The 24951-nt window shown below is 38.6% G+C and overlaps 1 protein-coding gene across 2 annotated transcripts; it reads left to right on the forward strand.

Moving 5' to 3' along the window:
* On the forward strand, positions 1-24701 carry LOC107776500 (brefeldin A-inhibited guanine nucleotide-exchange protein 1). 2 transcript variants are annotated; one of them, XM_075238010.1, is made up of 11 exons: positions 1-1232; positions 4195-4512; positions 12097-12434; positions 12544-12966; positions 17019-17308; positions 17618-17891; positions 18639-19141; positions 19237-19558; positions 19916-20276; positions 20686-21365; positions 23890-24701. In XM_075238010.1, the coding sequence occupies exons 2-11, from the start codon at positions 4461-4463 to the stop codon at positions 24499-24501; spliced, it is 3855 nt and encodes a 1284-aa protein (XP_075094111.1). In that variant the 5' UTR covers positions 1-1232; positions 4195-4460; the 3' UTR covers positions 24502-24701. The 2 variants fall into 2 exon arrangements, with proteins under 2 accessions (XP_075094111.1, XP_075094110.1); XM_075238009.1 differs by having other exon boundaries at positions 18-1232; positions 12107-12434.
* The last annotated feature ends 250 nt before the right edge of the window (positions 24702-24951 follow it).

Here is a 24951-nt window from a genome sequence, read left to right on the forward strand (position 1 = left end):
GTGGGTGTAAGTTAGCCGGAAAAGAAGTGTATTCAGATCAGGGCATGTGTCGGTTCCAGGCGTCGAAGTTGTAGGAGCATTCCTCCCTCGTACGCGGAACGCCATCATTCTTATGATATATCCCAACCCCACCAGAATTAGTCGCCATTGCTGGATAGCAAAGTTCACATACCGATGAAGAAGTGAGTCAAAATGTCGGCTTCTCAAACGCTAGGCGGGCCTTCGCGCTGTGGCTGGGTACTGGGTCCGTCTCTTGATAAGATCATCAAGAACGTCGCCTGGAGGAAACACTCGCAGCTCGTCGCCGCCTGCAAGTCCGCTCTCGACAAGCTTGATTCCGTTGATGACGACCCTGTAGATCCAGCTTCCTGCACCCCTCTCTATGGCCTCTCTCCTTCCGATGCTGATTTCGTCTTGCAACCCCTCATCATGGCTCTCGACTCCGCATCTCCCAAAGTTGTCGAACCCGCCCTAGATTGCGCCTTCAGGTTATTCTCCTTGGGCTTGATCCGATGCGAGATCGACACCCCCAGCCCTAACCCAAGTCCTCCCTCCCTCATTTTCCGCCTTATAGATTCCGTCTGCAAATGCGGCGCTCTTGGGGACGAAGCAATCGAGCTTGCCCTTCTCAGGGTCTTGCTCTCCGTCGTTCGATCTCCCTACGTGCTTGTCAGAGGTGATTGCCTTGTCCACGTTGTTAGGTCCTGTTACAATGTCTATCTCGGGGGCATGAATGGCACCAATCAGATTTGCGCCAAGTCCGTCCTTGCTCAGATGATGATGATTGTTTTCACCAGGGTGGAGGAGAACTCCATGATGGTGGAATTCAAGACCGTCTCTGTGGCTGAACTCTTGGAGTTCACGGATAGGAATTTGAATGAGGGCAGCTCTATACAGTTCGCCCAGAACTTTCTCAATGAGATTGTGGATGCCAAGTCCAAGGAAGGCCTTGCTGAATCGAAATTGTGTTTGCAGTTGGAGAATGACAAGGGTGAAAAAAAGAAGGGTGAGCCCACTGATGGGGAACTGAGTGAGGAAGCTGATCTGAGTGGTTACAGTAAAATTAGAGAGGACGGTTTCATGCTCTTCAAGAATTTATGTAAGTTGTCTATGAAGTTTTCATCACAGGAGCATGCGGATGACAACATTTTGTTAAGGGGGAAAGTGTTATCGTTGGAGCTCCTAAAGGTTATAATGGATAATGCTGGTCCAATTTGGCGCTCAAATGAGAGGTTTATGTCATTCTGTTACTATGTTCTGCTGATTTCTTGCCGTCTATTTTTTTTGTTTGTTACGCAGGGTCTACCCATTCAACTAACATGGCCGGGAAATTACATCTTATGCTTTTATGATAGACCCTCTAAAGTCGAGGAGTTAACTTCTGTCACCAGTTCGACAATAGATCTTTCTAATTGGAACTTTTAGATTAGTTTTGCGTGCAAGATGTGATGGTTTAAATTAATATGTCTAGCTTCCCCTGATATACAGACATTACATAGATTGATATGATAGTTCGCTTGCCCTTAAAGAAATCTTTGGTGGTGTAGAATGTAGTTAGTTCTCACATAAAGGATGAAAAGTTGATAGAAAAAGTTGTACCATTGATCCATAGGAACCAGGTGGGAGAGCTCATGAAGCTACAAGTGTCACTAGAAATGGATTATTTGTAGTATTTGACCATTATGCATCTAGGCTAGATACCAAGCTTATCGTGATCGCATGAAGTTGTGGTGTAAACTTTGAAGCTTGGGTTCTCGTATCTTTTCACTATATGTCATTTCGAGTTGATTTATGTTCACTTTGAGGCTTTTTCTGTTTGTTTCTGTTTCAATTGGAGCTCCAACTAGACTGTCTTTTGAGCTCATTTCGAGGTCTTCAAGCTTAGTCAAGTGATATGGTTGGCTCATATTGACTTGAAGTCAATCTCCCCATTAGATCTACTTCGCTCTCCGTCTTCGAATATGGCCTCGGTCGAGGCAACGACCAGTTTTCTACTGGATTCTTTTGTTGTGACTTACCTTTGAAGGAAATTCTTCTTTTTGTTCATTTGTTTCCTTGTTTTACATCTCTGGTTTTCTGGACCTCGAAACTTGGCGGCACAGAAGTGCAAATGGCCTCCGGGTACCTCATTATGGTTCACTTGCTTTAAGTTCCACTTTTAGACTTTTGTCTTGATGGGTCAGAACCACTTCTTAGGCTCATTTTAACTTCAGTTCATGGTGTAGAATTTTTTAAAAGTGGCCTGTCATTATGTAGTCCACTTTCTCCTTGTCTTATGGGGTCTTCATCATTCTCTTCTTGTGTTGCCAAAGTGAAAACATAACTAAGGCACATATTTAACTACAGAAAGGCACAAATAATCCTAATTTAGAAAAAGTCAAAAATAATGAATAAGGGGTAAATGTGATGCAATAAAAAATTATTTTTAATACAAACAACAATTATATGAACAAAGAAATTGAAAAACCTTCAATCAAGTGAAATATATGATTTGAGATTGAGGCGTAGCAATAGTATTTGTTGTTAAGTGAAATATACGAAGTACAAATCATGTTTATTGAGTTCCAAACCATTTTAAATTTGTAATTCAGATGCAAAGATACAAATTTAAGTTTCTAATTCAAATTAGCGAATAATTATCTTATACTAAATTTTGACTTTTCTGATTCTCATCTCTTACGCTTTGCAAGTTATCTTAATTGTTAGAGTCAACCCTTTTCAAGATAGTCTGTGGACGATTTGACGCATGCCTTAGGATAAGTCTCTAGGTGAAGCACCCGACTTATCTATGCTTAGCTTCAGTCCTCAAGAGTTAAGCTAGCATCAAGCGTGTCCTTGACAACACTAACCTTGCCATGCGTTCAATTAGAGCTAGGCTTGACGAGCAGCGGGGGAGCTGGGGGCGTAAGGGGGGTTCATCAGAACCTCCTTCACCGGAAAAAACACTTTATATATAGTATAAGTTGAATCCCCTTGGCTTGTTCGTTTGTTTACTTCTATATATTTTGAATTCCTTTAGTGATAATCCTCGCTGTGCCACTATGACGAGGCGTGGCTCAAGGACCTTCCCTTTTTTCATTATGGGCCTTGCTTCCCCCATTCACATTAAGTCCGCTCCAGGCCTACGTTTTATGGCCCATCTGTGTTCATATTTGTATTGCAAACTTACAAATGGGCTGTCCTATGCCATTGGCGGTTGGTTATTCGTCTTCTTCCTCTATTCTAGTGCCTTTTCGTATGTTGGTGATGACTAACGATTGTGGTTCTCACATTGCCTTCAAATTGAAAGACATTGGTCTCAACCTTTTTTGGTCGTAGTTGATGCTTCGAATTTGTCCACTCAGTCTACTTTTCCAGCGAAACCCATTTTTGGTTACACACAGTGCTATTCTCATCCAAAATTTAACTACAGTAGGTCCTTTACTAAAGTTTATTTTAATTTTAACCTTAGAAATATAACCCCAAATGGGACATTCCATGCATGAGAAGCGGATCCGCTACGTCTCGGGTGAACCTTCTGACTTCTGTCACATGTACGCACCTGTATGGCTTCAAAACTCCAACTTCTTCTTGGTTTCAGAGTGCGAATCTTGACCGTATTATCATGCTTGCGGCTTGGTTCGTGTTACGACCCCCACTTCTTTTGACATTCTGCTCCAGAAGATTCCTTAGTTACTGGCAGAGGTTTTAGAGAGAAGGAAGAGATGATAAAAACTTGACTGCCAGATTAACATTTGTAGGATAGCAAGTCTTAGATTATCATTCCTGGTAAAAGTTGGACTACAAATCCTTGTAACGGATCTTGCGTCTAAGAGAGTTTCTCAAAAAAAAAAAGAAGTTTCTCACAAATTAAGAAACTGCTTAAGATATTGAAACTCGTAATGAAACAAGAATTTGAAAGTAAATCCTGATGTAACTGAGTTTACTGTAGCTGGAAAAGTGATTTAAGCTAAAATTTCTTTTAGATTTATTCTTGATCGTAGATTTTATCCTACAACATTCAGCTTGATTGATAAAGAAAGTCCACCCTTCTTTATTCTTAATGTAGCAAAGTCGAGCTTTGTGTAGAAGTCATTTGTCTCAACTGGGTTCTAAAGAACTCAAGATAATAATATGTTAATGTATCTGCATTTTCGGAAAAAAAGGTTGATGTATCTGGTATATTTCTGGCTTAACATTGTCTTCTGAATACAGGTTTCTCAATGTTATCAAGCAATTTTTATGCTTATCATTGTTGAAGAACAGTGCATTATCTGTGATGACGATCTTTCAACTTCTTTGTTCAATATTCAAGAACTTATTATCAAAATATAGATCTGGGTTGAAATCGGAAATTGGAATCTTTTTCCCCATGCTCGTCTTACGTGTGCTGGAGAATGTGCTTCAGCCTAGTTTCTTGCAGAAGATGACTGTTTTGAGTTTGCTGGAGGAGGTATCAAAGGACCCTCAGATTAGCATTGATGTCTTTGTCAATTATGATTGTGATGTCGATGCTCCCAACATTTTTGAAAGGTATTTTTTTTTAGTTGTGCTCTACTTTTTGCTATGACTGTAATTTATGTCCTCTAGTATGTGACTAGCCTTGGCGTAACTGGTAAAGTTGCTGCCATGTGACCAGGAGGTCACGGGTTCGAGCCGTGGAAACATTCTCTTGCAAAAATGTAGGGTAAGGCTGCGTACAATAGACCCTTGTGGTCCGGCCCTTCCCCGGACCCCGCGCATAGCAGGAGCTTAGTGCACCGGGCTGCCCTTTTAGTATGTGACCAAGTAAACTTTGAAAAGAACAATCATATATTTCACTAATGGCTTATTTAGATTATATTATGTAATGGTTTGTTTCATCAGTCATAGACACTGCTGCATTCATTTTACAAGCTTCTTAGTTGATTGTTGAGATTTATTTTGATGTTGCATTCATTTTTTCAAGCTTCCTAGTTGATTTTGATATTCACAATAAAAAGCCAGAGTCAAGGTCCTTGAGTTTTATTATCTTTTTCGTTGGACTTTAGAGTATATGATGGATTCTTTAATTGAAAAAGGTTATAGTAGAATGTTTCTCTTTGTTATTAGGTATGAACTAGAAATCTGAGATACAACTTGATCTCCAAGTCTTTAATCGTTTTTGACTCTGTCTAGACTTGTCCCAAGTTTATTTAGTTTCCAAGAAATTCTTCATATCAGAATCTTGTTGTTCTTATGTATACTAGTAATAATAACTTCATTTAGTATGTGTGGTGGATATGAAAAATCACACTTCCCATATTAACCTCAGACTATTTGCCGATAGTGTTGGCTGTAACAGGAGGCAAAGGCGAAGGGGACATGCACCTCTCATATTCGACGTCACATGGCTAAGAGTGTTGGTAGGATGGTGCAATGGTGAGGTAGTTATCAAAAGGAATATTGTCTTCCCAAATGGCTAGCAAGATGAAATTCCTAAGAACGGATAATTGAAGGTTGAACAAATAGGTTTATGGGTGGGCGAAGGGTAAATTAGATTGCTAATGCCTATCTTGGAGGAATTAGAGAGTAGATAGGGGAGAGAGTTATAGCATGTTTGGCCAAGCTTCTACAATCTGCTTATTTTGAGAAGTGCTTTTTTCAAAAGTACTTTTCAAAAGAGTACTTTTGGTGAGAATCAGTTTGTGTTTGGCTAATTAATTTGAAAATCACTTTTGAGCATTAATTACTGTTTGACCAAGCTTTTGAAAACTGCTTCTAAGTGTATATTTTTCAAAAGTGCTTCTCAGAAAAGTGCTTTTTGAGAGAAGCTACATTTTTCTGCTTCTCAAAAACTGCTTCTGCTTCTCCTCAAAAGCACTTTTTTTCGTCCTTCTAAAACCTTGGCGAAACACCTCAATATTTGGCCCAAAAAAAAGCTTGGTCAAACAGGCTATTAGATTGTGCAGGAGAAAGTGGAGTTGGCAATAGTCTAGGAAACTTAACGGAGGCAAAAACCAAAGAAGCTTTGGTATCAGAGCTTTTGGTGAGAGACTAGTTGTTGTGCAATCACTTGCAACATACAAGTGATAAACTCCCTTGCCGTGAATGTTGTCAAAGGCGGCAAAAAAAGGCGCAATGATAGAAAGAAAGAAATATATATGTAACTAATACACTTGTTTGTCGATTACTATTGTTGTTTAATAATGCCCAATTTAAGATAAAAAATAAGGCGCACACTTTAGTGCCTTGGTGTACACACTGAAGTGCAACTTGAGCGAAGCGAAACGCGCTACCTGAGCTTTTCTGAGCTTTAGGGCTTAAGCACGCCTTAATGAGCATTTACCAACACTGCTTGCCGTGTAATTTTCCGGTGAGTGTGTTGATTTTCTGAAGAGTTTATCACTTTCTGTCCATGCTGTGCACATAACATTACCACCAGGAGACTCTCATTGTGTACCCACCTTTGGGTACCCACTGCCGGAAACCTGTCATGCACCTCCACGTGCCAAGGAAACTCCTTTTCATTGTGTACCCACTGCCGGAAACCTTGTCATGCACCCCCATGTGTGTCACCGGTGTTATCAAAGGCGAAAAGCGTAAGAAAAGCTTTAAGGTCTGTTGGAGCTTTAAGCGCAAAGCGCAAGTAAAGCGTGGACTTTAATGAAGAAAGGTGCAAATGGAGAAAACTACAAATATATTTGTGTAGTCCAAGACTAATATCTATTGGCATGAATACCAAATATATGAACAAAGAAATTGAAGAAAATTTACGATAAAGTAAAATATCAATTGTTTAGTATCATCTCTTCAAGATTACACTCATTGGCAAGGAAAAGTATGCCTTAGAGCCTTGATGGCAACACTGAAGTGTCCGCTAAACGAGGCGAAACGCTCAACATATTTTGAGCCTCGCTTTCAGGGCTTAAGCTTTTGATAACACTGTAGTGTCACGATCCAAAATCCCACCAACTCATGATGTCACCTAACCCAATCCACTAGGTAAGCCAACCAACATATAATACAGCTCGGACGGAAGATCATCAAATACATAATAAAATAAGAATGCGAAAATTAATACAAATATCCCCAAAAAATGGTAGTACAAATCATGAGCCGCTCCAAAATTTGCACACAAGGTGTAGAAGTATAGTATGAGTACAACCGACCCGCATACTCAGTAAGTATCAAGACTAACCTCAACGAAGTAGTGACGAGGTTGAGTATAAAAATACTAACTTTATATAACCTTTGCAGCTCATAGGCATACACAATAACAGAGAAATAGTCAAGAAACAGTCAAAGAACAACATATATCAGTAATAAGGTGCTCAATCAAAGAGGAAGGTAATAAGCATGCCTTTTCAATTAAACAAGTCAAAGCAGATACAAATGCACTAAATCCGCATACAAAAGAGATATGCACCAAGTAACGTTTACTCGAATATTTCTATATGAATGTAGAGTGTCTATGCATGATAAAGTCCAAATTACATATCAATTACCAATTAACATTTATTCTTATGCTTCTATATGAGTCCAAAATGTCCATGCATAATCTCATGCCAGCATTATGCAAAATAAAAGTAAAATCTAGAGTACTAGAAGTTCTCTATATTTCCTACTATCATAATAATCTCTAATAGAGCTAAAAACCCTCATAGAAAGCATACCATTTGAACTAAATGTACTAACACGAGTAAAACATATTCTACGTAAGTGGTATTGGCTTTATAGATCTTTTCCTTCCATTGTGGCGTGTGCTCTAGCCTCTAGGTCTACCCATCACTTTTAACGCCTTCATCCACCATGGTTTTGCACCCAAGGAGACTGGTGCATCTGGAGGTCGATGCAAAACATGACAAAACCATTTTAGACGACTTTTCTCAATGTGTGCTACTTGCACCTTCCGGCAAATGTGAACAATTTTAATCTTGTCTAATCTTGTATTGATACACATGCATTTTAGCATCTTCATCTCTGCATCTTGTGGAATGTGTTGGACTTTAGCATCCGAATTTTCACTCTCATATAACATTACTGGTCTTGTATTTGTTTTATAGAACCCACCTTTCACTTTGGTAGGCATCCTTCTATAACATAATCCCTCGATAGCACTTCTTCATTTCAACCATGTAACTTTGATTATTTTTGTATCTTCACATATCATTCATTCTCTTGGACCAACAAGCCTAAATATCTGAATTTTACATTTAGATACCACAATCCCTTCTAATCTCACCTGAACTTTCTTTTCTTATGCTAGCTAAACATGCAGTGCATATATTTGGTCTTACTTCTGCTTATCCTAAAACTCTTACTCTCTAGAGTGCTTCTCCATAGTTCAAGCTTTGGGTTGACACCCTCGTTGGTTTAGTCAATTAGGACAATATTATCAGCAAATAGCATATGGGGAATCATCCTGTGCTGTGTTGGAAAAAATTTCTCTCCATTATCTGAGCTTCTATCAATAAGATTGGAATCTAGAATTGTCGGGCATTTTCACTTGCATTTCCTCTCTCTTATCTGTGTTGTACAATCTCTAAGGAGTTTTCCTTCTGCTGCTTCTATCTGGAAATCTAAGGTTCTATTGAAAATTGAGGCTTATGTGTCCCGTTGCTGCCTGAAAGCTTAACACCTATAAGCTGTTACAATTAAGAAAACCTTACTAATTGAAAGTACATATTAGGTGATTGCGCCTAAAATAAACTATAAAGATACTCTTTTTTTAATTTGTCCCCCAGGTCTTTGATATTGTGGTAAGAGTGCAATGCGTAATGTGTGTTAGGCAGACATCATGGGTTCGAACCCTGCTGCATAGAAAACTCTGGTATTTAAGTCGAGAAAGGTTATCTATCGAGTTTTGAACCGTTTGCCACTGGTTTCTAGCAGTGTTGTGAAGCGCGTGAAGCGAGAAAAAGCGACAAACCCCATTTCGCTTAAAGCGAGAAGCGAGAAGCGAAGCGCTCGCTTTTTTGAAGTGAAGCGAAATTTTAAAAAAAATAAAAAATAATATTGCATAGACAACACATGTAATTGTAAGCAAATGTTCAATACTTCAATATAAAAACTAAATAGTAGCATCAATTAAAGCACAAAATGAGCATCCTATTCTTCTACAAGATTGTCAAATTCTTGTATTCCACTATCATTATTATATTGCTCGTCATCTTCTTCAACTTCTTCTTCTTCATCAACTAGGGACAAAGTAGCTGCCTCTTTTCCCTTCCTCTGAAGTTGAGGTACTCCCTCTCAAACCATAAATCCTCTCCCCAATTCCACGCGCCTCCGCAACATCACCCCAAGTGAAATCAGAAGTTTCCTCAAATACTTCTTCATCTGCATGATCTTCCGGGACTCCAGTTAGCCATTCATTAGCATCATCGATGCTGTCCAAACTAATTGGATTAATTACATTGCGAGCGTTGTAACGACGCCTCAATGTTCTATTGTACTTAATGAATACTAGATCATTGAGACGCTTCAAGGTTAGTTTATTCCTTTTTTTGGTATGAATCTGCAAATAATAAGTAATTAGTAAGTTTAGGACAATTGAGATATAATTTAATTATCTCAATATACTTAATCTTTCTTCTTAGTTCTTACATGTTCAAACACGCTCCAATTCCTTTCACACCCGGATGAGCTACATGTTAGACTTAGAACCTTGATGGAAAACTTTTGTAAATCCGGAGTGGAATGGCCATATTGCTTCCACCATTCAACTGTAGAAGTAGAACAAATTTTCAAAACATAATATTGATAAAGAAATAACTTATTAACTATAAAACAACATATAAGCACTCGCTCACCTGGTGACATCGTCTTTCTTTGTCTAATCGCCATGTTTTTTCCAAAAAGTTGCTCAGCGTTCCTATAAATACTAAATTGCTCTGTTATTTTATCTTGCACGGATTCTTCAGGTATCAACTTCTCAATACATTCATAGTATCCATTCCACAAAGGTTCATCTCCTAGAATCCTTTCTTCATTGTCATAAAATAGTTCCGGGTTCAAAACAAGTCCAGCTGCATGCAAAGGGCTATGAAGCTTACTATCCCACCTTTTATCTATGATCTCAAAGACTCTTTTGTATTTTCTTTGATCACTAAACGAGACTTGAATAGCCTCATTTGCCCTATCCATTGCTTCGTACAGGTAGCCCATTGGTGGCCTTTGCTCCCCATCCACCAAACGAAGCACTTTAACTAAAGGACCACCAATCTTCAATGCATGAACCACATTGTTCCAGAATGAAGGAGAAAGTATAATATCTGCAGATTCTCTCCCTCGAGCTTCCCTTCCATAGGCACTGTTGGTGTACTCATCTGAAACAAACAACTTCTTCAAATTGCTTTTTTGCTCATACATCCTATGCAAAGTCAAGAAAGCAGTAGCAAATCTTGTCTTTGCGGGTTTCACCAAGCTTCTTTGTTTAGTGAATCTCTTCATCATATTCAATAACAAAGGCCTTTGAACAATATAGGAATGCACTCTAATTGCCTGATTAAAGATTGAACTAAAGGGTCTTTCCTTGAAAATGTCACCAAAGATCAAATTAATGGAATGTGCTGCACACGGAGTCCAATAAATATGCGGGTACCCAGCAGACATCAAATCTCCAGCTTTAACATTTTCACTGGCGTTATCCGTGACAACTTGAACAACATTTTCTGCTCCAATAGAGTCTATTGTACTCTTGAACAAGGAGTACATTTTGGTTGAATCAGTCGAAGAGTCGCTTGCATCAACGGACTCAAGAAACAGGCTTCCCTTAGGAGAATTCACCAAGATATTGATGATCATTTTTCCATTTCTCGCCGTCCACTTATCCATCATAATGGAACAACCAAACTTGTTCCATTCTACTTTGTGCTCCTCCACGATTTTGTTCACCTCTGCCACCTCTTTTTTTAGATATGGCCCTCTAACTTCATGATATGTTGGAGGCTTCATTCCTGGACCATATTGGCCTACGGCCTCAATAAAAGCAGAAAAAGTGTCAGTATAATTAACACAATTAAAAGGAAGACCTGCATCATACATCCACCGCGCAAACATTGTAATTGCACGATCCCTCAAAATCGTTTTGGCATCAATTTGAGGATTACCACATTTTCCTTCCTTATCTCCAGATTTTTGCGAGAAGTAACAATCCATAGGACCTTTGGTCTTGCCAGTAGATCCACAACTAGAAGACATTGGTTGCATCCTTCCCCGCTTTTGTGATTTTGGTGGAAGCGACGAAGCATCGTCACCTTCTTCTGTTTCATCATCGTCATCAAGATTATACAGTTCTTGTTCATGAATCAGTTGAGTCTTTAACTCTCTCTTTTTATGAAGGAATGCTTTCAAATCTTCCTTCACATGCGACGGAACTTTAGGACAAGATGCGACATTTGGATCACCGCCGATTAGATGCGCTTTTTGACGATAGATTCCTCCATTTGAAATCTTGTCACAAAAAAGACATCTAATTGCCATCTTGTTGGTCTCGCAAACTCTTTCAGAGTAAGCCCAAGCCGGATCTTTCCTATCTTCTTTTGGCGCCATTAAAAGAACAACTACATAACACATAAGAAAGGCAATAAGAACTAAGAATAAACTATAAAGGATATAAAAAATCATAGGAATTCTCTGATAATAACTGGAAAAATTGGGCAGTAAAATTCTGGAAAAAATTCGCCAGCATTTCGCTGCTTTTTGGACGTTTAGAAGAAGAAGAAGAAGAATATAGTGTATAAATAGGCATTTCTTTATCAAATCATCAATACATCTCTCTCATATTTTCCAGTGTCGGATATCAGCTATAAGATGAATATCTTATTCTCCCATAGTTCAATAACGAATATGAACTCAACCTTAAGATCAAGAGTAAGGTTGTGTCCTTAGCTCATTGGCAATTTTGAACAAAGTATTGTGATACTGTTGTATGCCAAGAGCTTGTGAACGCAACTATTTAAACAGTCGCTTTTAATGAGACAGGAAGCCTACCTCCTTATCCTTGCTTGGCTATGTACACTCATACTCTCTTTTGCAGCAATGCACATGCTTTTTTGCCGTTGTATTATACTGTTATTCATATATGTTTCCTGTCACTAAATTCTCATGTTTATTTTCATCTAAATTGAATTAAAACAGCTTTAATTCCATCAGATATTTGCAGGACTGTTAATGGTCTTCTTAAAACTGCTCTTGGTCCACCTCCTGGTTCCACTACTACATTGTCTCCAGTCCAAGATATTACATTTCGTTCTGAATCGGTGAAATGCTTAGTTACAATTATAAAGTCAATGGGGACGTGGATGGACCAACAACTGAAGGTAGGGGACCCCAATCTAGATAAGGTGTCTGATCATGAAGTGCCAGAAGCCGCTACCAGTGTTAGTGAAGAGGGAAATATTATTGACTACGAGCTGCATCCGGAAGCAAATTCTGAATTTTCTGGTGCTGCTGCCTTGGAGCAGCGCCGTGCTTATAAATTAGAAATACAGGTTTATCATCTTTGTTAGCACATTCCACTATCTTCATTCTCTGCTTTCATTCACTTCATGGTACTTGAGGTATGGTTAAGTACTGACAACTCTAATGGATCAAATGCAGAAAGGTGTTTCCCTGTTCAACAGAAAGCCTTCAAAGGGGATTGATTTTTTAATGAGCACCAAAAAGCTTGGCAATTCCGCAGAAGATGTAGCCTCTTTTCTGAAGAACACGACCGGATTAAATCCATCCATTATTGGTGATTATTTGGGTGAAAGAGAGGAGTTTCCTCTGAAAGTTATGCATGCATATGTCGATTCTTTTAATTTTGAAGGTATGGACTTTGGTGAATCAATCAGATATTTCCTTAGAGGGTTCAGATTACCTGGTGAAGCTCAGAAGATTGACCGTATAATGGAGAAGTTTGCAGAGCGCTATTGTAAATGCAACCCAAACTCTTTTACCAGTGCAGAAACAGCTTATGTGCTTGCTTACTCTGTGATAATGCTCAATACAGATGCACATAATAGCATGGTGAAAGATAAGGTACCCTGGGAATCTCTCTGAAGTGTTTTTCTCCTAGGTGTATGATCCAGTGCACGTTTTCTTAAATTCTCCCATTAACGTCTGCTACTTTCATTCATTTCTACCCTTAGGGGCGGTTTGGTTTGAAACAAGTTACATGAATTAATAATGCATGGATCGAAAATTTGGGAAAATTTAATTACCAAAAAAAGTTAAAATAATACAGGGATTGTAATATGGGGTTTATTCCTGGTTAGATGTTTACAAATTCCTGGTTAGTTTGTTATATTACAAATTAGTACACAATCTCTAATTTAAAATATGAGTTTTACTTTTTCAACAAAATAAAAGTTTTCTACTATTATGAGGGTTAGTTTTGTAATTTAGTGCTTATATTCATGTATTACTGATGGCCACATTCTTGCTTCACACTCTTTCCCACGTGAAATAATAATAGCTTTCCAGCACAACTTATGCAAGTATTATTTATGGAAAAAAAAAGGTAGCAACCAAATATTGTATCAATTAATGTGGAATTGTGTGCGGAGATTAAGGACCTGTTTGTCCATACAAAATTTTTCCTTTTTTCGATTCTTTTTATTTTTTCCAAAACTTGTTTGGTTATACATTGGATTGAATTTTGAAAAAAATTTTGAAGATGGGTTTCCAAATTTGAAAAAGAGGGGTTTGCCACTTTTTCATGTAAAATTTCATTTTTCCTCACAAAACTGCAATAGTTTTCATGTCCAAACACAATTTCAAATTCTAAATACTCCCTCCATTCACTTTTACTTGTCCACTATGGACTTTACACACCCTTTAAGAAAGAATAAATGAAGTGCATAATTTACCATGATACCCATATTAATTGATGCATAGTTTTAATGGATTTGAGAAAATGATTTGCAATGAGTAATTAATAAATACTATGGGTATAACAGGAAAAAAGAAATTGTCTTCTCTTGATTTGCTAAAAGTGACAAGTAAAAGTGAAAATCTATTTTTAGAATACTTGACAAGTAAAAGTGAACGGAGGGAGTGCTTTTTTTTCAACTTAACTCCAAAAATTACTTTTTTCATAAATCACAATTTTTATGTCGAAACGCCTACTAAATCTCCTCACTACCCAACCAAATGACTAGCTTACTGGCTTGTTGAACCTGTGTCACCCGATCATATAGATTAGTTCATAAAATACAGCTCAATAAACTGTAGTTCTTTTGCAATGGGCCAGAGCTCAAAGCTAGTACTATAATCATTGCAAAATATTGTCCTTGAACAAATATATTCTTATTCGAGAGGTTGGTAATGAATTCGTCCATGTTTTCTTGAGGATGACAATAAGAAAGAAAAATCTGTCCAGTAGATAAGTTTCCAATATTATTATTAGTGGCCATATTGGACAAGGATTAGAGTATAAGAGTTGTGACTTATGACTATGAGAAGAGCTCAAAACCAATATTGAATAAAAAACAGACATAATGTGCTTGAGAGTTGGCTATATATACATCTTCAACTTTTTTGAGCTTATCACATTCATTATTGTTTTTAGGAGAATTGCGTAATGGTTGATTGAAGGTGCCACATGCACATCTCACAACAACAACAACATACCCAGTATTATCCTACATTGTGGGGTCTGGGAAGGGTAGTGTGTACGCAGACCTTACCCCTACCTTGTGAGGATAGAGAGGTTGTTTCCAATAGACCCTCGGCTCAGGAAAGTATAAGCACCACATTAATGAAAATATAGACAAGAAGGGACAACACCAAAAGCCATATAAAAGCAGAATAAAGACAACAAGATAGTAAGGTGATCAACAATGAAAGAAAACAACGGTTAGTCATAAAAACCTACTACCAACAGAAAGCGAGACTGCGTGCCAATACTATTGTTATGAACACTCTAGACTACCTACTCTACTACCCTAATCCTCGACCTCCATACCTTCCTATCAAGGGTCATGTCCTCGGTCATCTAAAGCTGCGCCATGTCTTGTCTAATCACCTCTCCCCACCTCTTCTTTGGCCTACCTCTACCTCTCTGTAGGCCCTCCAATGTCAACCTCTCACGCCTTCTCACCGGGGCGTCTGTGCTCCTCCTCACATGACCAAATCACCTAAGCCGCGCTTCTCGCATCTTGTCCTCAATAGGGGTCATACCCACTTTGTCGCGAATAACCTCATTTCTAATCATATCTAACCTAGTGTGCCCGCACATCCATCTCAATAGGGGCCACACCCACATGCACATCTCAATAGCTTTCAATCTGGGGTGTCTGTCATTCATTCATTCACTCATTTCATTCTTTGGTATTAACAACTTAGCCAATTTTGGAGGCAAAATCACTAGGCGATTTCTTCCCATTTGTCCAAGCCTTGGTAGGCAGAGTTATCCGTTACTTGTACTGGTTGGAGGTAGCAGGTGCTCCATAGAATTAGTTGAGGTGCACGCAAGCTGGCCCACACACCACGATTATAAAGAAAACAAAAACAACTTAGCCAATTTACCCTGCTGTCAGCTTACTGTAGTGAAAGATCAATAGACTGCAAATTTGACATTCTAGGACGGGGTTAAATAGTCCATAACATGCAAGGCAACTAATTGAATACCTTTGACGCTGGCAAACCCAATAGATAAAAGGGCTTTTCAAGCCTCTCGTCCTTCCTTATGAGTGTTTACTCGGCATTAAAGTATATAATAAGAATTCTAGTGAATGAAAAATAATGGAGTAATATATAATAAAACCCCCGAAATAAGATGGTTAGTGATTTTGTGCATATAAATTCATAGTATAAGGATTGGTTGGCGGCAAAGGGAGCTCTATTGACAGCTGAGAATTTGAGTAAAAGAGGATTACATATGCCAACAGGTGCTTCAAGTGCAAATGTCTAGGTGAAGATGTGGACCACCTCCTCCTACATCATCGGGTGACAACTTGCTTGTGTTTTGAGATGGTTTGGGATGCAGTAGGCAATGTCGGGCACAATGGAGGAGGCACTGGCCAGCGGGAAATTCAGAAGGAGAAACAGAACTTGAAGAGTCTGGAATGTTGCCCCACTAGCACTTATGTGTTGGTCCGATGGAAGGAAAGAAATAAGAAAGCTTTTGATAGGATAGAAAACAACTATGTGCATTTGAGGAATAGCCTCTCATTCCTAGTTTCTTTTAAATGCACCCAGTAGAAGATTGAGTGTCATTCTTAGAGAATCATATTATGTTGTAGATTCTCTACTTTTGAGTATGCTGCTAGTATACGGGAGATTTTCCCATTAGTATTAAAATTATTTACTTATGAAAAAGATCCATAGTATAAGGAGGATGGTGTAGAACGTTCAATGATAGTGATGCTTAGCTAAAATAAGTTTAAAAGGTCAAATTGTGTCAATGTGTATGGACTATAAGAATTTAAAACCTTGTAAAGCTATATTTGGATGAATTTGCTACTACCTTAATTAACAATATTTTTAGTTGAACCTTTACTACAAAACTAAAGTTATTTCTTTACAATGTATAAAAATTGGAATTCTACATGTAATAGATTCTGTTTGTGAATATGAATTTAGAAATGAAGACTTCTAAAAAGAATTTCCGTATTTGTTATTTTTATATAATATTAACAAGAATGATGTCCCTTATCAAAGGTAATATTAAGAAAAGTTATGTCAAACCAGATAGAGCTTCCCAGTGAATGTTAAATATCATTTTGTTAGCTTATAATTAATTATCCTGTATTAGGAAATTCAACGGCGATCTTGAGTTTTGCATGAAAGGATAGTGTACAAGTCACGGATATGAGTTACCAATTGTTTTTGATATTGACTGATATGGGTTACCAATATTGCTGCAACCAATTATGGGGCAGGCAACATCTTCATTTTCCAGTATTTGAGACTTCGAGAGCACATAGTAGATCAGTTACTGGGTTGGAGAGTATCTTTTTTGTCTGTTTTAGTCTTTTACATTTAGTCTATGCACTTGGTCATCTTAACTTAGTTACACATGTAGATGTTACTTGTAAAATAATGTGATTGGTTTTCTTCGGAATTAACTGTTGTATTTCTCCATTTAGATGACAAAAGCTGATTTCATCCGGAACAATCGAGGGATTGACGATGGGAAGGACTTACCTGAAGATTATTTGGGTGCTCTCTATGACCAAATTGTGAAAAATGAGATAAAGATGAATGCAGATTCTTCTGTGCCGCAAAACAAGCAGGGTAACAGTCTTAATAAGCTTTTGGGTTTGGATGGTATACTGAATCTAGTATGGAAACAGAGAGAAGAAAAACCACTGGGTGCCAATGGGGTTCTTGTGAGGCATATTCAAGAGCAGTTTAAAGCAAAATCTGGAAAATCGGAGTAAGATTTAATTCCACATGTTGACTTTTGAATCTACTTTCTGGCTGCATATGTACCACTTGTCAGACGATAGGAATCTGACTCTTTCTTTATCATCTGCGTACGGATTGATATTTCCTTTCGATGAGTCGCTGCAATCTGTAGAATTGCCAAAATATCACATATACGGACTATTGAAAGGATTGTGTGCCTTATAGTCCCCATACATATGATTTAGTTTTCTCAAGCTGGCCTCATATGTCTTCTTATCACGGATTTTCTTGTTCAGATGGAAAAGTACACATAAAATTATATTATGTCCTGTTGCAGGTCTATCTATTATGTCATTGCAGATCCAGCTATATTGAGATTTATGGTAGAAGTCTGCTGGGGTCCCATGCTTGCTGCTTTCAGTGTCACCCTAGACCAGAGTGATGATAAGAATGCCACTTCTCAATGTTTGCTGGGGTTCAGGCATGCTGTGCACATTACAGCTGTGATGGGTATGCAGACGCAGAGAGATGCTTTTGTCACATCTATGGCAAAGTTCACTTATCTTCATTGTGCTGCAGATATGAAACAAAAAAATGTTGATGCAATGAAAGTAATTTCCATCTCCCTCAATCTCTGTCATGTCAGTTTACCATCTTATGCTCAGACGGTAGCAAACTTGCAACAAATGAAGAGTAACCCTACATAATAATACACGCATGCCACACACCTTCTTTTTCTATGAAGTAAAATAATTATATTAATATGGGAAAAATTTCTGTATACAACAAGTGCACCAAAAGGTTGAGAGTAAGCTCTACAACTACACATCATATTCGATACAAACAAGAACCTTGTCTATGCACTATGAAAAACTAAAAGCAAGAATCTATTCCTCAACTGTACAAGTCACTTTCAATTCCATCGAAAGTTCTACTAATTTTGGAGAACCATTCCTTTATGCATCTTTTTGACTTTATGGCCGGAAAGAAACAAGAGATGCTTTGAAGGACAAAGAAGACATATCTCTAGAATTAAGAATATTCTATTTCTGGTGTAAGACTAGTATTTTGGAGAATGTAGATCAATTTTGGACTTTATTGAGATGCTTGGGAAGTTATTGTAACCGGTGTTTTAAAAGGCGCGGGCGTAAGGCGAGGCGTAAGCCCTGAGGCGGGAAAAGCCTTTTAAAACACTGATTGTAACTGGCTGTGTTGGAGCCTTCTTTCATGTAATTTTGTGTACCATCTTGGTACTTTATTTAATGAAACCTTTACCTTATCCAAAAAAAAAAAAATCCATCAACTGTTCTACTAATTTGAAACTCATGCAGAATAACATCCTTCTAACTTGCATGCAGACAATAATGTCGATTGCCATTGAAGATGGGAGTCATCTTCATGAAGCTTGGGAGCATTTTTTGACGTGTCTATCTCGATTTGAGCATCTGCAGCTGCTGGGGGAGGGTGCACCATCTGATTCCTCTTTTTTTACTACCTCGAACTCTGAATCTGAGGAAAAGACATTGAAGTCAGCTGGATTTCCATCACTGAAGAAAAAAGGGACACTCCAAAACCCAACTGTTGCTGCTGTTGTTCGAGGGGGTTCATATGACAGCGCAACTGTTGGAGCTAACTCTCCAGTATTGGTGACTCCAGAACAGATAAATAACTTCATTTCAAACTTAAACTTACTTGATCAGATCGGCAACTTTGAACTAAATCACATATTTGCTCATAGCCAAAGGCTGAACAGTGAAGCAATAGTTGCTTTTGTCAAGGCCCTTTGCAAAGTTTCGATGTCAGAACTACAGTCTCCAACAGATCCCCGTGTATTTAGCCTTACAAAAATTGTTGAAGTTGCGTAAGATTCTGTCCTTGAACTCATCAATATTTACCTCACAAAGACGGAAACTTTTAGAAAGTGAATATGATGAAAGTATGATCTTGATTATGCAGGCACTATAACATGAACCGTATCAGATTAGTGTGGTCCCACATATGGAGTGTTCTTTCAGAGTTCTTTGTGGCTGTTGGTTTGTCAGAAAATCTTTCAGTTGCAATTTTTGTCATGGATTCATTGCGACAACTTGCTATGAAATTTTTAGAACGAGAGGAACTGGCGAATTACAACTTTCAGAATGAATTTTTGAGACCATTTGTTATTGTTATGCAGAAAAGTAATTCTGCTGAAATCAGGGAGTTGATAGTTCGTTGTATTTCCCAAATGGTTCTGAGTCGTGTCAATAATGTAAAATCTGGGTGGAAGAGTGTTTTTATGGTAATTATCACATCTTTAGTTCAACTTTTTATAGAGTTTTGCTTTATCCTTATCGGGTATCATCTAGTACATATATGATTGTTAGCGTCTTTCAGTATCTATTTCTATTGCTCTCTTGCTTATTAGCATTCTATTCCCTCTGTCCCTTTTATGGTGTGAGCTTTCTTTTCCAGGAATCTACTTGTCTTCCTAACTGAGTTTCATGTGAGATATATCCTCTTTAATGTGCTTAGTTATTTATTTGATGTAGCAACTAATATTTACTGTACGACTGTTTTTGTCTTTTTGTTAAGTCTTTAATAAGTGGTATAGAAATGGAACCTGGGATATGATATGTCTTTATATGCACCTTTGCAGGTTTTTACAGCTGCTGCTGCAGATGAAAGGAAGAATATTGTGTTGCTGGCCTTTGAAACCATGGAAAAGATTGTACGGGAATATTTTCGTTATATTACTGAGACTGAAACATTGACTTTTACTGATTGTGTTAGATGCCTCATCACCTTCACAAACAGCAGATTCAACAGTGATGTTAGCCTCAATGCTATTGCTTTTCTCCGTTTCTGTGCTGTTAAACTTGCAGAAGGGGGCCTTGTTAGCAACGAGAAAAACAACAATAATGATTCATCTATTCCAGTGGCCGAAGATGAGGCTTCAGATGGGATGTTCTTCACAGATAAAGATGATTATATGTCTTTCTGGGAGCCTCTGCTCACAGGTGTCTTGTTGCTTTTCTTTTTCCCTATTTCTGCCTTGCTGGAAACATTAAACAATTCTTATTGGTGAACCTGCCTAGTTGTATCATGCAGTGACAAGTGGCTAATGCAACGAGGGGTTGCTTACACTTGTGTGGAATGACCAATTTTTTGAAGTCAAATTAGTTCACCATCCTTTCTGCATAATCCTCACACCTTTAAAAATGGGGAGGACCAGAGGAAATTTGATTATGAGTGAACTGGAAATGAATTTCAGAATCTAAATTGTGGAGTGCACATGTAATTTTAAATTATTTGGACTTCTGGAGGAATTTCAAAAGTTGCATTTTTCTATAGTAGCAATTATCCCCGTGTATAATTACTGGAGGGTTCCAAGTTAAACTTTTTGAGTCATTGTTGATCCTGTTTCAGGGTTATCAAGATTGACTTCAGATCCCCGATCAGCTATCAGAAAGAGTGCATTGGAAGTTCTTTTCAATATCTTGAAGGACCATGGCCATCTCTTTCCACACCTATTCTGGATTAATGTCTTCAAGTCTGTAATCTACCCAATATTCAGTCCAGTAAACGATAGCACAGAAGCTCAAGTGAAGTATGACCAGTCTTCATTTAAATCCAGATATATACCACTGGATGGATGCTTATGGGACTCTGAAACTTCTGTGGCGGCAGCTCAATGTTTGGTGGATCTATTTGTTAATTTCTTTGGTATGGTGAGGTCTGAATTGCCAAGTGTAGTGTCTATAATGGTAGGATTTATAAAAGGTTCTGGCAAGGATCCTGCAACCACTGGGGTAGCTTCTTTAATGCGTTTGGCAGGTGATTTGGGAGGCAAATTTCGTGAAGAGGACTGGAAAGTTATCTTTCTAGCTCTGAAAGAAGCTTCAAATTCCACTCTACCCAATTTTCCTAAGCTTTTGAGAACAATGGACGGCATTGAGATACCCATTAGTCAGTCCGATAATGATATGGAGTTTTCTTCTGGGGCTGGATTAATAAATGACGAATCAGAGGATGACAACCTGCATACTGCACGATATGTTGTTTCAAGAATGAAGGATCATATAGCGGCTCAGTTGCGCATCATACAGGTCCGTCTTCCGCCCTTCCCTGCCATTCTCTGAGTATACTTGTTTGTTGTCCTATTTGGTGCTGTTTCACTGGTCAATTGTTCCGCATAGAATATTTTTCTATTAATTTGTATATGGCCCCTGCTTTATTAATTTGTATTAAAACCTAGTAGGGGGCGGTTCATCTGTCTTGGTAAATTGTTGGTCCCCTGAATTCAAATTAAATTTCTCACCCATGTGGCCCCTGACTGAAGCGACAACGGGGGCCCTTGTTTGGCTCGATGAAACCCTAGCAGAGGTCTTCTCTCTTTCCCTTTTCAGGCAACAACGGTTCCTATTCCAGCAGATATGGTGACTAGGGCATCTTCTAAAATTGAGATTTCAAGTTTTTGATCTCCAAGCGGCAATTCAATTTGGTTGGGGATAATTTCTTTTATGCGTGCAACGCAACTTCGAGCCCAGAAAAAATGCATCCTATTCTTTGTATCTTCGTCGATTCCGACAAATCCCCCACAATAATCACCAATCTTGCGGAAGGTATCTGAGGACCAAGCATGCAGTGGAATCCTAAAAGCTTTCACCCATTTGTGTTCCGACATCAGTGAGGAAGTCTCCATCGCCGGGGACCACCAGTTAAGAGAGAGATGTCTACCGTTCCAAAACCAATCTCCAGTTTTAACTCGTATGGTTTCTTGCATGCAAGGAAACTCGAAAAGAATATGGGCTAAAGGAGTGACCTTGAGGCCAGCTCTGGTTTTCCACCTATTGACGAACAATTTCTGTATCACCTCTGAGTTAGGGCTCTGATTAAATGGATGATTGAAAACACCAAGGATCTGAAAGAGAGAAAAGAATGGAGACCTTGTCGTAGCAAGAAGCTGCTACAATGCTCAGTGAAGTCCCTTTTGTAATGTCCATAGTCTTAAACAAAGCACACCGAGCGACACTTAACAACGTGCACACAACTTGCAAGGTTAAGTCAAATTGATATTGCTAGCGCTATATATCACAAGAGAGATTGCCAAAGGAAGCTTTGTATTAGAGAGAACTTGCCTGATTGCTTGATACAAACGAGCACTAATGGCCCCCTATATATACCACTCTCTTAGGGGTAGTGTGCAAATGAAGTAGGGCCTATACAGTTTATAATTGTATACAAAGACCTCCATATTTACAAATAAGGACCTACTCTCGTCTTCCAAAGGGAACCTCTCCATCCTTATGAATACCTATACAACTCTCCTCGGGGTAGTGTCGAATAAAGTAGGGCTTATAAATTTATAATTGTGTATAAGGACCTCCATATCTACAAATAAGGACCTACTCTTGTCTTCCAAATGGAACCTCCATCCTTCCGGAATAGACCACCAAGATAGCTAAAAGGCTGCAGATGTAAGCTTCTTGCGTGGAACTGTTGTATGCCGAATGGTGCCTATGTGGCGTGATTATGTGGCAGCTTATCATACTCTCCCCCCTCTAATGTCGTGACGACCGCGGCGCAATGCTACTCCATGAATGCATTGACCTTATACTTGACTTGCCACAAGTCTTCATATTGTTCCAATATGGCCCCTTCCGGTGCTCGCCCCTTCTAATGAATAAGGAACATGGTGGTAGGCTTTGTCCCTTTTTCTGTGTGGCCAGGTAGTCAATGATTGGTTCAATGTCCCTATCATGTGGAGGCAGTGATAGTGATAGGCGCACGGCTGGACTTGCCCATGCTAGAGTCATCCTTATCTGCATGGTACGGCTTGAGCATGGTGGCTTGAAAGATAGGACAAATCTTAAGCCTGAAAGCCCATCAAAAGCGCCTGGCAGATAACTCCAGCCTGCATCGCTTGGGCAATCTGGAAGGAATGAAACCTGCGGTGCTTTGACGGAATCTCAACTCAACACACATCGAAAGCTAGACTGGATGTTAAGTTTGTAATGTAAATAGTTCTATTTTCTGGGACTTTGTCAGAGCTAAACCCTATTCTTGTAATTTGAATGCATCTACTGGATGCATGGTTAATAAAATTCTCCTTACCTGATTTTAAAAAAATAAAAAGCACTACTTTTTGCTTTTGTTGGTTATAGTCCTTAAGGAAAAACAATTTTCTAGAACTATTATGAAGCCAATAATGTTATATAGGAGTAAATGTTGAACTTATACTATCCACATGATTAGTGATAGAAATGGAAATATTTAGATTGGATAAGATTATGAATTATCACATTAAACAGAAACAGCAAGTAACACACATAGAAGATAGAACGAGAGAAAGTAGACAGATAATTTGGTTGTGTCCCGACATAGACCTATACATCACCAGTAGGTCGGACATTATCATGATTGAATGTTTTAAAAAAGGAATAAACATAGTTCATGCATCAACTTTGGTCTATTTCCCTGCTTCCTTTTCGTTATTTATGAACTGTCTGGAGAGATATTTTCAGAGTTTCCAATGTTACAAAAGAGTTTTGTTAAATGCACTGTTATTAGAGAACAGTATGATTCGCTGTGCTTTTCTTATTCATTGTGCTGCTGCTTTTTGATGTGCAGGTGTCGTCTGATCTCTACAAGATGTGTCGGCGATCAGTATCAGCTGATACTATCAATATCCTCCTTGGTATTTATTCATCTGTTACTTCTCATGCCCAGCAATTGAAATCCGAGAAAGGTGTACAAGTGAAGCTGCAAAAAGCATGCTCTATCCTTGAGATACCAGAACCTCCGCTGGTGTATTTTGAAAATGAGTCCTACCAGAATTACCTCAACTTCTTGCATGGGCTGCTTGTTAACAATTTATCATTGGTTGAAAAGAGAAATATAGAAACGGAACTTGTGGGTGTATGTGAAGAAATTCTACGCGTATACTTGGACTGTGCTGGATTGAACTCTGTCAAGAGGAAACCAGATGTTAAGGCAACATACCTGTGGAATCTTCCTTTGGGTTCAGCTAAGAAGGAAGAGCTAGTAGCAAGGACTCCCTTGGTTCTATCAGTATTACGCATTCTGTGCAGTTGGCAAAGCGATTCTTTTAGGAGATACATTTCTCAGTTGTTCCCGTTAATGGTAGATCTTGTTCGGAGTGAGCATAGCTCAGGAGAAGTTCAGCGTGAGCTCAGTCATTTTTTTCAATCCTGTATTGGCCCCATTATTATGAATTTGTGATATATATTATATACACCATTTACTGAGCTATGCTAGGCTGCCTTGGCCATTTCTTAGCCATTTAACTGACCATAAAGATTGCTACTTCCTGATTTTCTTTGTACTTTAGGCAGCCTGAAAATTTTGTTTCTAGGCTCAGAATCTGAAATTTTGTAAGCATTAAATCTTTCTATCCAGAGGCTCGTTTATATTTAACATAACTATGAACCTTGTTTATCACCTCAGCGGATACTTTATTGGGAAAAGGTCCAAAATTGCCCCTCTACTATGGTATATTGTTTACCCGTTATACTTTTCGTCCAAATCTATCCCTACCGTTAACAAAGTTTGCATAATTGTCCCTAACCCTAATGGATCTACACCGTGGCAGCTGACCCCTCAATTTTCTCCATGTCAGCTGCCAAGTCAGCAGGTCCCACCCAACCCCTCTAATATTATGCATTTGAATAG

Source organism: Nicotiana tabacum, chromosome 19, assembly GCF_000715075.1.
Source record: "Nicotiana tabacum cultivar K326 chromosome 19, ASM71507v2, whole genome shotgun sequence".
In the NCBI taxonomy this organism is placed as follows: domain Eukaryota; kingdom Viridiplantae; phylum Streptophyta; class Magnoliopsida; order Solanales; family Solanaceae; genus Nicotiana; species Nicotiana tabacum.

Coding starts and splice junctions, on each gene's coding strand:
- LOC107776500 (XM_075238009.1), top strand. CDS start 193: ATGTCGGCTTCTCAAACGCTAGGCGGGCCTTCGCGCTGTGGCTGGGTA. Junction 1,233..4,194: donor ATTTGGCGCTCAAATGAGAG/GTTTATGTCATT, acceptor TTCTGAATACAG/GTTTCTCAATGTTATCAAGC. Junction 21,366..23,889: donor CTCAGTTGCGCATCATACAG/GTCCGTCTTCCG, acceptor TTTGATGTGCAG/GTGTCGTCTGATCTCTACAA.